The 14961-nt window shown below is 37.1% G+C and overlaps 1 protein-coding gene and 1 long non-coding RNA gene across 9 annotated transcripts in view; one reads left to right on the top strand and one right to left on the bottom strand.

Moving 5' to 3' along the window:
- The window catches only part of TLR1 (toll like receptor 1), a 47289-nt gene extending 43297 nt beyond the window's left edge, over positions 1-3992 (top strand). For all 7 annotated transcript variants that reach the window (XM_078446207.2, XM_078446209.2, XM_078446208.2 and 4 more), the window contains one exon: positions 835-3992. In XM_078446207.2, the coding sequence (XP_078302333.1) occupies positions 902-3271 (2370 nt within the window). In that variant the 5' untranslated portion in view covers positions 835-901 and the 3' untranslated portion in view covers positions 3272-3992. The remainder of the gene's footprint in view (positions 1-834) is intronic.
- Positions 3525-14961, bottom strand: part of LOC144616193 (uncharacterized) — a 37103-nt gene continuing 25666 nt past the window's right edge. For both annotated transcript variants that reach the window (XR_013555311.2, XR_013555312.2), the window contains exon 2: positions 3525-5741. This is a non-coding gene — a long non-coding RNA (uncharacterized LOC144616193). The remainder of the gene's footprint in view (positions 5742-14961) is intronic.

The raw sequence follows: 14961 nt of genomic DNA, 5'->3' as shown, positions 1-14961 counted from the left end.
AGTAGAAAGTAATGCAAGAAAGCCTGAATTCAACCCCATGTGAAAGGAACTCTTAAGAAAGCCATGAGGTGGTGCATGTCAAAAGTAGAAAACATACCAGCTGTGAATCCTAGCTTGAATTCTATATGATCTTGGGAAGGTTGTGGTCAGTGGACTTTCCATAAATATGTAAAACTACCTGTATTAGTTTCCTGTGGCTGCTATAACAAATTACCATACACTTGGTGGCTAAAAACAACAGAAATTTATTCTCTCATGGTTCTGGAGACCAGAAGTCTAAAATCAAGGTGTTGGTAGCACTAAGCTCTCTCTAAAGCCTCTTTCAGCTTCTGGTAGCTGTCGGCATTCCTTGGTTTGTGGCTGTATCTGCTCCAATTTCTGCCTCCGTCTTCAGATGGCCTTCTCTGTGTCTCTATTATCTCCATCAAATATCCCTCTGCTTTTCTCTTATAAGAACGCTTGTCACTGGATTTAGAGACCACCTGGATAATCCAGGATGATCCCCTCATCTAAAGATCCTTAACTTAGTCATCTCTACAAAGATCCTTTTTCCAAATTAGGTAATATTCACAGTTTCTGGTGATTAGGACAGAGTTACAAGGTGTATATCTTTTGGGTGACATCACCATTCAACCCATTACACCATGCATATTAAAAGTTATTTGATTAGAGGTAGTATAATTGTTTATCAATATGTGTATTTCCCTGGTTTCAGATTGTGTGACTTCAAAGAATGTAGACTTCATTTTATGAGTCCCTAGGAAAAAATGTTTCATGCCAGTCATGCCTAGTTTAATACAATTATTTAAAGTGGATTTTTTTTTTTCTTTTTAGGATTTGTACCTGTATCAAGATGCTCTAAAGGATAACAACTATTCTTAGGAATGTCTAATATTACAAAATGATGAAAACTAATTCTAGCATCTTCCATTTTGCCATCATCTTCATGTTAATACTTGAGACCAAAATCCAACTGACTGATGAAAGTGAATTTTTGGTTGACAGATCAGAATCAAGTCTCTTTCATGTTCCCAAAAACCTATCCCTGAAAACAACAATCTTAAATATATCACAAAACTATATATCTGAGCTTCGGACTTCTGACATCGTATCACTATCAAAGCTAAGGATTTTGATAGTTTCTCATAACAGAATTCAATATCTTGATATTAGTGTTTTCAAATTCAACCAGGAATTGGAATATTTGGATTTGTCCCACAATGAATTGTGGAAGATTTCTTGCCATCCTACTGTGAATCTCAAGCATTTAGACCTCTCATTTAATGCATTTGTTGGCCTACCCATATGCAAAGAGTTTGGCAATATGTCTCAACTAGAATTTCTGGGGTTGAGTGCCACACAATTACAAAAATCTAGTGTGCTACCAATTGCTTCTTTGCATATAAGTAAGGTTTTACTGGTCTTAGGAGACACTTATGGGGAAAAAGAAGACCCTGAGAGCCTTCAAAACTTTAATATAGAAAGTCTACACATTATTTTCCCCACAAGAAAAGAATTCAGTTTTATTTTGGATGTATCAGTCAGCACAGCAGTAAGTCTGGAACTTTCCAATATCAAATGTGTGCTAGATGATAACGGGTGTTCTTATTTCCAAAATGTTCTGTTAAAACTTCAGAACAACTCAAGGTTATCAAATCTTACTTTAAACAACATTGAAACAACTTGGAATTTTTTCATTATGATCATCCAGTTGGTTTGGCATACAAGCATAAAGTATTTCTCAATTTCAAATGTAAAACTACAAGGTCACCTTGACTTCAGAGATTTTGATTATTCGAACACTTCACTGAAGGCCTTCTCTATACACCAAGTGGTCACTGATGTGTTCAGTTTTCCACAAAGTTATATCTATGAAATCTTTTCAAATATGAACGTCCAAAATTTCACAGTGTCTGGTACACATATGGTCCACATGGTTTGTCCATCCCAAATTAGCACATTTTTATATTTGGATTTTTCTAATAATCTCTTAACAGACGTGGTTTTCAAAAATTGTGGAAATTTGGCTAACTTAGAGACACTTAGTTTACAAATGAATCAATTAAAAGAACTTGCAAGTATAGTTTATATGACCAAAGAGATGAAGTCTCTACAACAATTGGATGTTAGTCAGAATTCTCTAAGGTATGATAAAAATGAAGGAGATTGCTCTTGGACTACAAGTTTATTAAGTTTAAATATGTCTTCAAATATACTTACTGACTCTGTTTTCAGATGTTTACCTCCTAAGATCAAGGTACTTGATCTTCACAATAACCAAATAAGAAGCATTCCTAAACCAATCATGAAACTAGAAGCTTTGCAAGAACTCAATGTTGCCTCCAATTCCTTAGCCCACCTTCCTGACTGTGGAGCTTTTAGCAGCCTTTCTGTACTGATCATTGACCATAATTCAATTTCCAACCCATCAGCTGATTTCTTCCACAGCTGCCAGAAGATTAGGTCCATAAGAGCAGGAAACAATCCATTCCAATGCACCTGTGAGCTAAGAGAATTTATCCAGAGTATAGGCCAAGTATCAAGTGAAGTGGTAGAGGGTTGGCCTGATTCTTATAAGTGTGACTATCCAGAAAGCTATAAAGGAACCCCACTAAAGGACTTTCGTGTGTCTCAGTTATCCTGCAACACAGCTCTGCTGCTTGTCACCATTGGGGTCACTCTGTTGGTGTTGACTGTTACTGTGACTGCCCTCTGTATGTACTTTGATCTGCCCTGGTATCTCAGGATGGTGTGTCAGTGGACCCAGACCCGGCACAGGGCAAGGAACCTACCCTTAGAAGAACTCCAAAGAACCCTTCAGTTCCATGCTTTTATTTCATATAGTGGGCATGATTCTGTGTGGGTGAAGAGTGAATTACTACCAAACCTAGAAAAAGAAGACCTAAGGATTTGTCTCCATGAGAGAAACTTTGTTCCTGGCAAGAGCATTGTGGAGAATATCATCAACTGCATTGAGAAAAGTTACAAGTCCATTTTTGTTTTGTCTCCCAACTTTGTTCAGAGTGAGTGGTGTCATTATGAACTCTACTTTGCCCACCACAATCTATTTCATGAAGCTTTTGATAACTTAATTTTGATCTTGCTGGAGCCTATTCCACAGTATTCCATTCCCAGCAGCTATCACAAGCTCAAAAATCTCATGGCACGAAGGACTTATTTGGAATGGCCCAAGGAGAAGAGCAAACATGGACTTTTTTGGGCTAACCTAAGAGCAGCTATTAATATTAAGTTGATGGAGCAAGCAAAATAAATAGATCACATATAGATCAAAAAATATATGTGTGCTGCTTTTGGAAAAATGTTGCTGCTTTTGGAAGTTCCAACAATGACTTTATTTTCATCAACACAAATCTAAATGCAATTTTGAATGTGTGATGCAGATAAACACATGTACTTTCAGGCTCCAGTTCACCATTTACATATGGCAATGAAAATTAATGAACTAATTGTAAACAGTTAATGTCTAACACATGAAGAATTCATTTTTTCTTTTCTTCTCCCTCCCTTCCTTCCTTCCTTCCTTCCTTCCTTCCTTCCTTCCTTCCTTCCTCTAGCCCTGAATTCATTGAATTTGTCATGTAATCAAGAGAAGTAGCTGTTTATACAACTTTAGTTTCTATAGCAGATATCTATAGCTGTTGATGCCCTTCTCATTTCTACTCAAGTTTGCCCCTGCGTGTTGAAAGCTACTTATTGCTAATGCTGTAGGCTCTTTGCCTGAAGGATTTTCTCTTGGCCATGGTGGCACTTTGCTCACACAAAGGGCAATTTAGAAATGCTGGATATTTTTCTTGGAGGGAGCTCTCAACCAATGTCAGGAGAACTGGCAGATAAATACCCCAAATTTCTCACCCATTTTGGGGATAAATCTGGGGTGTGCTTTATACTATCCCTGAGTTCCCCAGTAGAATGGAATTCTAATTCTCCATGGTAGAAACAGCTTAATAAATGTATTTTTTATTGGCTTCCTTTCTATGCTTATCTCATATCCTCATTTCTTCAAGGGTGTTTCCTGAGATCACCTCTGAAATAAACTACTTGTAGTTGAATAATTGTCTCAGGGTCTGCATTTGGAGGAACCCAAACTAAGACTGAGTTACATCTCAGGTCAAATGGAAATTCTGAGTCTGTTTTTTTTTGTGTGTGTGTGTCTGGATATCTTGCTGAGATTCTAGCTGCCTAACCTAGCATGCACGGGTGACTTTACTCCTTTGATCAGAAGGAGGAATACAGTCCACATGTACTGTTTCTATACATAGTATTCTTGTCTTTAGGAACTATTAAACTAGGGCATGAACAGATTAGAACATTGCAAGGAATGGGCCATGTTAGATATGTTTTCTAGCACAATTTTATCAGATTTTTTTTTAATATTCATGAATAATTCTCCCTGTCTATCCTTTTAGTCTAACTGCTAGCTCTGGGCAGGTGTAGTCAGAGAGCATCTTGTCATAGCTGCACCATGTATCTCTCAGTTTATGCCCTGTGGCTTCATTAATAGCACTGCACATGATATTTGTAGAAGCCTGTTAAACCATTCTGATAGATGCATAAACCTGGAAGTGCCAGAGATATACCTTGAGGAGATTTTTTGACCACTTAAGGGATGGGACCTATTAGATAAATATTGCTGTCTTTTATTCTTGGGTAAACATAATTATGTTCTACACCATTCCTCGATGAGTTCCTGGTGGGACTGAGGCTTACTCACTCTGAGATTTGCTTTTCTTTCTTCTTTGTTTCATTCTTCTCAGTCTCCTTACTCTTGAGCCCTGAGACTACTTCTCCAAACAAATGACCTGCACCCAAAGCTCTTATCTCAGTCTCCACTTTTGGAAGAATAAACCAAAATAACACTTACCTGTACTAGTTGCTTCTTGCCCTAATTTACTTAAAGTCGATAAGAGCATATTACATAAAGCCAGAGAAGTAAAATAAAAATCAATGAAGCAAAAATATAAAATGGTATTTCAGAACCATTTAGATTCTTAGAAGTGAAGGTTTTTTCACTGGGCACTGAAGGAAGACTTTAACTTTGGATTTTTCAAAGTATGATGATGAAGAATGGAAAGGCCATTCTAAATAGAGAGATGAAGAGAACAAAGATTAGAATACCCAGGCCTATTTTGGGACTAGTGTCCCAATTTGACTTGGTCATGTAATTTATGAAAAACAACAGTGAGATATAAGCATGAAAAGTTAGACTAAGATCATGTCAAAGATCCTGAAAAGTTAAGCTATGGAGTTAGAACTTAGGGATATAGAAAAGTCATCATTTAAATTCCTATGAGGTATTATAGCAGAAAGGAAACTAAAACCATGAAATATATGCTTAAAAATGTATAAAAGCTTTTGTTCTCTAATGGAAATTGCAACAGTTGTTAGGACTGAATTTTTCTGTTTTCTCTAGGATGATTGCACTTCCTGTATTGAACTTCAAGATTTCATAACCAAGCTTCAATACTTAGCACTAGTGGTGTATTAGTTTGCTAGGGCTGGTGTAAAACAGTGCTACAATCTGAGTGGCCTAACCAATAGAAAGGTACTGGCTCACAGTTCTGAAGGCTTGATGTCCAATATCAAGGTCTTGGCAGTGTTGGTTCCTTTCGAGGGGTGGGAGGGAAGGATCTGTTTCAGGCCTCTTCTCCTTGGCTTATAGATGACCATATTTCTGTCTTTGTCTTCCCTCTATGTCTGTCTGTTTCCAAACTCCCCCACACCTTTAAAAAAAAGATTTTATTTTTAAATAATCTCTACACCCAATGTGAGGCTTAACGTACAATCCTGAGATCATATACTCTACTGACTGGGCCAGCCAGATGCTCCAAATTTCCCTTCTTTTAAATAAGGATGCCAACAATATTGTATTAGAGACCATTATAATGACCTCATCTTAACTGATAACATCTACAACAACCTTATATCCAAATAAGGTCACGTTCTGAGGTACAGGGGTTTAAGCCTTCAACAAATGAATTTTGGGGAGCAAAATTCAACCCATTGCATCTTGCAAGTATAAAAAATCCTTAAAGAGAGAAATAGAGTCAGTTAAAGTTTATCTAACAAATTCAACATTTTAAGAATAGCAGTTATGTCAGTCCTGAATATAAATATCTAATCTCATAAATATTTTTAAGGGGGCTGCTAGAAGTTGAAATTGTATTGGTGGAATCCAAAGAATTCCAAGTTGGAAGATGAAGAATTCAGGTCAGGTCAAAGTATGAACAAATATATAGTAATGAAAATAATAAAGATTTCACAGGTAAATGAGAAAAAATATTGCAGAATGGGTAAATATTCAAGCACTGATTCAGAACATTTGGGTTTCAGTTCTAGCTCATTACTTCCACTGCTTACTTGCAAAGACCTTGAACAATTTACTTAAACTTTCTAGGCCTAAATTTCATTATTTGTAAAATATGCCCTTAGAGTACCTAGCCAAGACCTTTAGATTTTGGTATGAATTAAAGACTGGTTACAATATGTGCCCCAACTGCACAGTTCACCTGGGCAAGGTTTCCAAATGGTTCTATTGAAGCCTTTTTCCTAGGATTGAGGTAAGAGGGAGCACATCTGATCTCTTCTTCAGGATAAATAGAACTCATAATACACCCCAAACTCTCCAAAAATCCTCTTCTAATCTTTAACTCCTCTCAGACTCTCCAACCCCACTTATTGGCTATAAGTCAGCAAAGGGTTACAAAACCAGTTATCTAATCTCACACTTCACTCCAGAAGCCTTAACCAAATTGAGATTAAAATAGTACCATTTTTATCAGCCTGTTATACTAATGAGATTGCAGTCAAATGGGCATTTTATATAGTGATAATAGGAGGGCAAAGTTTTTTGGGAATATATATTAAGGGCTTTAAAATAATCATGCTCTTTGACCTGTAATTATACTTCCAAAAATCTAGTCTAAGGAAGTAAGTTGAAATGTGGACAAAGTATGTTAATTGCAGAGTCATTGTTAACAGCGAAAAATTTGAAACATTCTAAATTTCTAACAATGGAGGAATATACTGTGTTTAGTAACATATTTTATAATCATTAAAAATAGTGTATAGGGTTAAGATGATAAATTTTGTGTTATGTGGTTTTTACCACAATTTGAAAAAATAATGTATAGGAAGTTTTTTTATTAATAGAGAATGCTTATATTACAATATAAATGAAAAACACAGGATACAAAATATATGTATATCAAGGTTTCATATGTTAAAAATATGTAGAGAAAGAGGTCTAGATGAAAATATACAAAACATTATCATTGCTTACCTGTGTTTGGTGCTTATTTTTGCTTTTATACTTTTCTGTACTTGAAAATTTATAACCAACAAAAGGAAATTATATCAAAACTAAGTCTTAATCAGCTCCCAGATAGAAGGCAAGAAAACAATCTGGGGAAAGACAGTGTGGAAACAACAATCTGAAAATTGTCCAGGGCAGAGGGGAGTTATTCCCTATTCTAGAAATGCTCCTCTGAGAGGCAGCATTCACAGAGCCTCTCCAGGAACAAAGGAGATGACTTTCCATTTCCCTACCCCGTCCCTCAGCATAAACACAGAGCCACCTGAGGGAAGCAGCTCAGAGAGGACACTGACTGTCTAACTTGCTTACACCAAGGCCCACCCCTCTGTGCTGTTGCAGGACTGTTCTCAGTTAGGCTTGCCTCAGTCCCAGTAGAGTGGGCCCCTTCCCCAGAGGACCAGCACAAACCTCTGCCCATACCATATCTCCTGACCAGAGAGTTCTGCAGGGCCTCAATTCTGGTGGAGTTGGTGTCAGGTCTCATTTCACAAGCAGACCAGAGCACATTTAGTTAATACTTGCCACATTCAGGCCAAGGACCAAACAGTGCCCATAGCAAGCAAGGAGAGCCTTTGCAGGTGACTGGCCTGAAGGATGGAGCAGCCAACACACAATAGCAGAGCACACACAGCACACACCAGAGACACTTCTTAAAGCACTAGGCCATGGGCACTATATGACCTCTCCTTCACAAGGCCATTACTTTCATGAGCAGGAGACAGAACTAGTTTTTCTAATACAGAGAAGAAGACAGAGATTTATTCAAAATGCCAAGATGGAGGAATTTATCCCAAATAAAAGAACAAAATAAGGCCACAGCCAGAGCTCTAAGTGAAACATATATAAGTAACATGTCTGATGGAGAATTTAAAGCAGTAATGATGAAGATACTCACTGGGCCTGAGAAAAGAATATAAGACATCAGTGAGACATTTACCACAGAGATAAAAGAGTTAAGAAAGAATCAATCAGAGATGAAGAATGCAATAAATAAGATTGGAAATAGGTTACTGCAATGAACAGCAGACTGGAGGAAGCAAAGGAATGAATTAGTGACAAAGAAGACAAAATAATGGAAAATAATGAAGCTGAACAAAAGAGAGAATGAAGAATTATGGAACATCAGAATAGATATAGGAAACTCAGTGACATTGATATTACAGGAGTATCCAAAAGAAAAAGAGAGAAAAGGGGGGGAAGAAAATTTGCTTGAGAAAATAATAGCTGAAAACTTCCCTAATTTGGGGAAGGAAATGGAGATTCAGATCCAGGAGACACAAAGAATGCCTATTAAAATCAATATAAGCAGGCCAAAAAGAAGACATATTGTAATTAAATTTGCAAAATATAGTGATACAGAAACAATTTTAAAAGCAGCAAGACAAAGGAAGTCCATAATTTATAAGGGAAAATCTATAAGTCAAGCTGGATATTTCTCAACAGAAACTCGCAAGCAAGAAGGGAGTGGCATGATATCTTCAAAGTGCTGAATGGGAAAAGTCTGCAGCCAAGAATGCTCTATGCAGCAAGGCTATCATACAGAACAGAAGGAGAGATAAAGTTTCCCAGAAAAACAAAAACCAAAGGAGTTTGTGACCACTAAACCAGCTCTGCAAGAAATATTAAAGGGGACTCTGAGCATGAAGAAGAGACCAAAAGTGACAAAGACAAGAAAGGATCAGGAAAAATCTCCAGAAACAACAACAAAACAAGTAATAAAATGGAATAAATACATATCTATCAATAATTACCTGGACAAGTAATAAAATGGAATAAACACATATCTATCAATAATTACTTGGAATGTAAATGGACTAAATGCTCCAATCAAAAGACATAGGGTGTCAGAAAGGATAAAAAAATGACCTATCTATATGCTGCCTACAAGAAACTCATTTTAGACCTGAAGACATGTACAGATTGAAAGTGAGGGGGTGGGGCGCCTGGGTGGCTCAGGTGGTTAAACGTCTGACTTCGGCTCAGGTTACAATCATACAGTTCGTGAGTTCGAGCCCCGCATCAGGCTGTGTGCTGACAGTTCAGAGCCTGGAGTCTGCTTTGGATTCTGTGTCTCCCTCTCTCTCTGTCCCTCCCCAGCTCACTATCTGTCTCTCTCTCTCTCAAAAATAAATAAATCTTAAAAAAATATTAAAACAAAAAAGAAGGTGAGAGGGAGAAGAAACATTTAACACTCAATTGGTTGTCAAAAGAAATCCAGAGTAGCAATACTTATATTTGGACAAACTAGAGTTTAAAACAAAGACTGGGGGCACCTGGGTGACTCAGTCAGTTGAGCTTCGACTTCGGCTCAGGTCATAATCTCACTGTCTGTGAGTTCGAGCCCCGCGTCAGGCTCTTTGCTGATAGCTCAGAGCCTGGAGCCTTCTTCGGATTCTGTGTCTCCCTCTCTCTCTGACCCTCCCCCATTCATGCTCTGTCTCTCTCTGTCTCAAAAATAAACATTAAAAAAAAATTTAAAAAAAAAGCAAAGACTGTAACAGGAGACAAAGAAGGGCATTACATAATCATAAAGGGGACAATCCAACAAGAAGATAAAACAATTGTAGATATTTATGCACCCAACATGAAGCACCTATATATATAAAACATTAACAAAGGAACTAATTGATAATAACACAATAATAATAGAGGACTTTAACACCCCACTTACATGAATGGACAGATCATCCATATAGAAAATCAACAAGGAAACAATGGCATTGAATGACACACTGGACCAGATGGACATAACATATATTCAGAACATTCCATCCTAAAACAGCAGAATACACATTCTTTTCATATACATATAGACCATTCTCCAGAATAGATCACATATTAGGTCACAAAACAGGCCTCAACAAACACAAAAATATTGAAATCATACCATGCATCTTTTTGGACCACAACACTATAAAACTAGAAGTCAACCACAAGAAAAAATCTAGGAAGACCACAAATACATGGAGGTTAAATAACATGCTAGTAAACAATGAATGGGTCAACCAGGAAACCAAAGAAGAAATTTTAAAAATACATGGAAACAAATAGAAATTAAAACACAACAGTTCAAAATCTTTGGGATGTAACAAAAGTGGTCCCAAGAGGAAAGTATATAGCAATACAGGCCTATATCAGGAAGCAAGAAAAATCTCAAGTAAACAACCTAACCTTACACCAAAAGAAGCTAGAAAAAGAACAACAAATTAAGCTTAAAGCCAGAAGAAGGAAGGGAATAATAAAGAATAGAGCAGAAATAAATGATATAGAAACTAAAAAAATGCAATAGAACATAACGATGAAACCTTGGAGCTGGTTCTTTGAATCAAAATCAATAAAATTTATAAACCTCTAGCCAGACTTATCAAAAAGAAAAGAAAAAGGACCTAGATAAATGAAATCACAACTGAGAGGAGAAATAACAACCAACACCACACAAATACAATTATAAGAGAATATTATGAAAAACTATATGCCTACATTTTGGACAACCTGGAACAAATGGACAAATTCCTAGAAACATATAAACTACCAAAACTGGGGGTGTCTGGATGGCTCAATCGGTTGAGCAGCTGACTTCGGCTCAGGTCATGATCTTGCCATTTACCAGCTTGAGCCCCACATCAGGCTCTGTGCTGACAGCTCAGAGCCTGAAGCCTGCTTTGGCTTCTGTGTCTCCCTCTCTCTGCCCCATCCCCTGCTTGCCTGCTTGCACTCTGTTTCTAAAATAAATAAACATTACAAAAATTTAATTAGTAATAATAGTAAGAATAATAAAAACCCCGACAAACAAAAGTCCAGGGCCGGATGGCTTCACAGGAAGAATAAATACTTCTCAAACTGTTCCAAAAAATAGAAAAGGGAGCAAAATTTTCAAACTCATTCTATGAGGACCGCATTACCCTGATACCAAAATGAGATAAAGACTCCACTAGAAATAGAACTATAGGCCAATATCCCTGGTTAAGATGGATGCAAAAATTCTCAATAAAATACTAGCAAACTGATTCCAACAATGCATTAAAAAAAAAGTCATTCACCATAATCAAGTGGGATTTATTCCTGGGTTGCAAGCGTGGCTCAATATTCACAAATCAATCAATATGATACATCACATTAATAAAAGGAAGGATGAGAACGATATAATTATTTCAATAGATGCATAGATAAAACATTTGACAAAGTACAATATCCATTCATGATAAAAAAAAAAAAGAAACCTCAACAAAGTAGGTTTAGAGGGAACATATCTCAATATAATAGAGGCCACATATGAAAAAACCCACAGCTAATACCATTCTGAATGGGGAAAATCTGAGAGCTTTTCCTCTACAGTCAGGAACAAAACAAGGAGATCTACTCTTCCCACTGTTATTTAACATAGTACTGGAAATTCTAGCCATAGTATTCAGAATACAAAAGGAAATAAAAAGCATCCAAATCAGTAAGGAAGAATTAAAATGTCCACTATTTGCAGATGACATGATAATCTATATAGAAAACCTGAAAGACTCCACCAAAAAAATTGCTAGAACTGGTAAACAAATTCATAAAGTTGCAGGATACAAAATCAATGTACAGAAATCTGTTGCATTTCCATACTCCAATAATGAAGCAACAGAAAGAGAAATTAAGGAATCAATTCCAGTTACAATTGTACCCAAAAAAGGTAAGATACCTAGGAATAAACCAACCAAAGAAGTATAATATCTGTACTCTGAAAAGTATAAAACACTGATGAAGGAAATTGAAGATGACACAGAGAAATGGAAAGAAATTCCATGCTCATGGGTTGGAAGAGCAAATATTGTTAAAATGTCCCAGAGCAATCTACACATTTATTTTTTTAATGTGTATTTATTTATTTTGAGAGAGGAGAAAGGACACAAGCAGGGGGAGGGGCAGAGAAAGAGGGACAGAGAGAATCCCAAGCAGGCTCCATGCTGTCAGTGCGGAACCCAACATGGGCCTCGATCCCATGAACCATGAGATCATGACCTAAGCCAAAATCAAGAGTCAGATATTCAACTAGCTGTGCTACCCAGGTGCCCCAGCAATCTACACACTTAATGCAATCCCTATCAAAATACCACCAGTATTTTTCAGAGCTAGTTCTTTTACATAAAGAACTAGTAGAATAAAATAGAAAAGCACTAAATCCCAGTTGTTATATTGGCAATAAGATGGACAGTTCAAAAGAAGATTCGGTTGGGGCGCCTGGGTGGCGCAGTCGGTTAAGCGTCCGACTTCAGCCAGGTCACGATCTCGCGGTCCGTGAGTTCGAGCCCCGCGTCAGGCTCTGGGCTGATGGCTCGGAGCCTGGAGCCTGTTTCCGGTTCTGTGTTTCCCTCTCTCTGCCCCTCCCCCGTTCATGCTCTGTCTCTCTCTGTCCCAAAAATAAATTAAAAACGTTGAAAAAAAAATTTAAAAAAAAAAAAAAAAAAAAAAAAAAAGAAAAAAAAAAAAAAAACAAAAGAAGATTCGGTTGGAAAACAAACCAATGAAAAACTCTGACCTTACTAATGCAACCCAAATATCACTATAGTTTCTAGTTTTTCCTTTTATTTTCAAGTAAAACCATTCAAGTCCCCAACCTGTGTAGTTACAGGAAAGCAGTCCCTCCTGAGGATTTCAGGAGTGTGCTGAATTTCCTGGCTACCTCTTTTTGAACTTTCTGTGGCTCCCCAGCACTTTGGACCTGCTCATCCCTGCTTTCCTTCACTGTTCCAAAGCTCTCTGATGGACTTCATTCTCATACTAGGACACAGTCACTTCTTGAATTCCACAAATTAACACCCATACAAGTGGATGGCCACCCTTAATAAAGATCCATTATCAAAGTTAATCAACAAGGTCCCAGGCGCTATGTATTTGAGAGTCAGGGGAAGGAATGCTGCATGTTGATGATGTGGTTAACAGGCAAGCCTACAAGGATGCTGACCTTTCTTCCAAGACAACTTGAAGATACTTCTTAGAACTTAAATAAGATAGCCCTGTCCCCCAAAGAAATTGAAGACTTGGAAAATATGCTAAGGGAAGTTTTAAGGAGTAAGAACGAAAGGATTGGGGCACCTGGGTGGCTCAGTCGGTTAAGCGTCTGATTTTGGCTCAGGTCACGGTCTCATGGTTTGTGAGTTGGTGTCCCACATTGAGCTCTCTGCTGTCAGCACAGAGCCTGCTTCAGATACTCTGTTCCCTCTCTCTCTCTCTGCCCCTCCCCCACTTAAGATAAATAGACATTTAAAAAAAGAACAAAAGGATTAATTGCCAATGTAAGAGAAAAATTAATAAGAGCCTAAATCTGGGAAGTCCACCTACATCTAATAAGTATTCTAGACAGAGAAAATGGAGGAGGAGACATTGTCAGAGTAATAAAGGAAAGATATTCCATTGAAAGACATGAAACTCTTAACTATACCCAGCAAAATTAATGGTACATGGCACCACCTCTTGAAATTTTAGGATAATTTTAGAATAACATTAGACAATGATCCAAAAATTTTCCAGAGAGAAGGAGAAATGCATATACAAGGAGTCAGAAATAAAGATGGAATTACACTTCTCAATACCAGAAGCTAGAAAATAAAATTGTGTGGGGAAAATTATTTGGAACTTAGGAATTTAGATACAGCCAAACAATCGATCAAATATGAAGGAGGACATTAAGTTCCTGCTCTAAATTAACCCTCAAAACACTTTTTCTTAGGAAATTACTGGAGTATGTGTTCCACTATAGCAGGTAAAAACCAAGAAAGACAATGTTATTAATTCTCTATGGTGTTTCTGCTATACAGATATAAAACACATAAATAACTTTAAGAACATAATAAATAGTAAATATCTAAAAAATAATTATGAAGTGATGAGTTTTGAGTATCTATTATTTTGTTTTTAATGTAGTTTATTTAATTGCAAGCATATACAATTTAATTTTTAATAATAGTTGTTTTGGGCAACTGTTTCACAAAATTCTTAAAAATTAAAACTTTGCTCTTATGAGCTGGTATAACCCAGCTCTAGCACACCACTGGATATATTGGAAGATATCTGATTCAGTGTGTAATTTTTTCATATTCAATCAAAACATTGTAAGAATTTGGTTGAAAACAAAGAAATCTAGGGAGATTTCTCCTGTTGATGTGTCTTACAGGATGTTTGTTACATTATTGTGTTTCTCTATAACTTGGTCTAAAACAAACATTAAGTGGGGCGCCTGGGTGGCTCAGGCGCTTAAGTGTCTGACTCTTGATTTTCGCTCAGGTCATGATCTCATGGTCATGAGATCAAGCCCTGTGTCCAGCTGTGTGCTGAGCGAGAAGCCTGCTTGGGAGTCTCTCTCTCTCCCTCTCTCTCTATCCCTCGCTTACTCATGCTTTCTCTCTCTCAGAATAAATACAGAAACATAAAAAAAATACAACAAACATTAAGCAACCTATTAATAAAGCTATAATAATAATGGGCACCTGGATGAGAAATCCAGACTTCCCTCCTTTCCTTCTCTACTTTTTTTCCCTTTGCCGTTCCCTTCTTTAGCCTATAAATTTTATTCCCCCCACCACTTATTTTTGATCTCCATTCCTATCCTGTCCCTTGTCTTCATCCTGATTTTCTCCATTTTGTTGTCCCCT

This window comes from Panthera onca, chromosome B1 (genome assembly GCF_046562875.1).
Source record: "Panthera onca isolate mPanOnc1 chromosome B1, mPanOnc1 haplotype 2, whole genome shotgun sequence".
Lineage (NCBI taxonomy): Eukaryota > Metazoa > Chordata > Mammalia > Carnivora > Felidae > Panthera > Panthera onca.
This window is presented reverse-complemented; position numbering and strand designations above follow the sequence as displayed.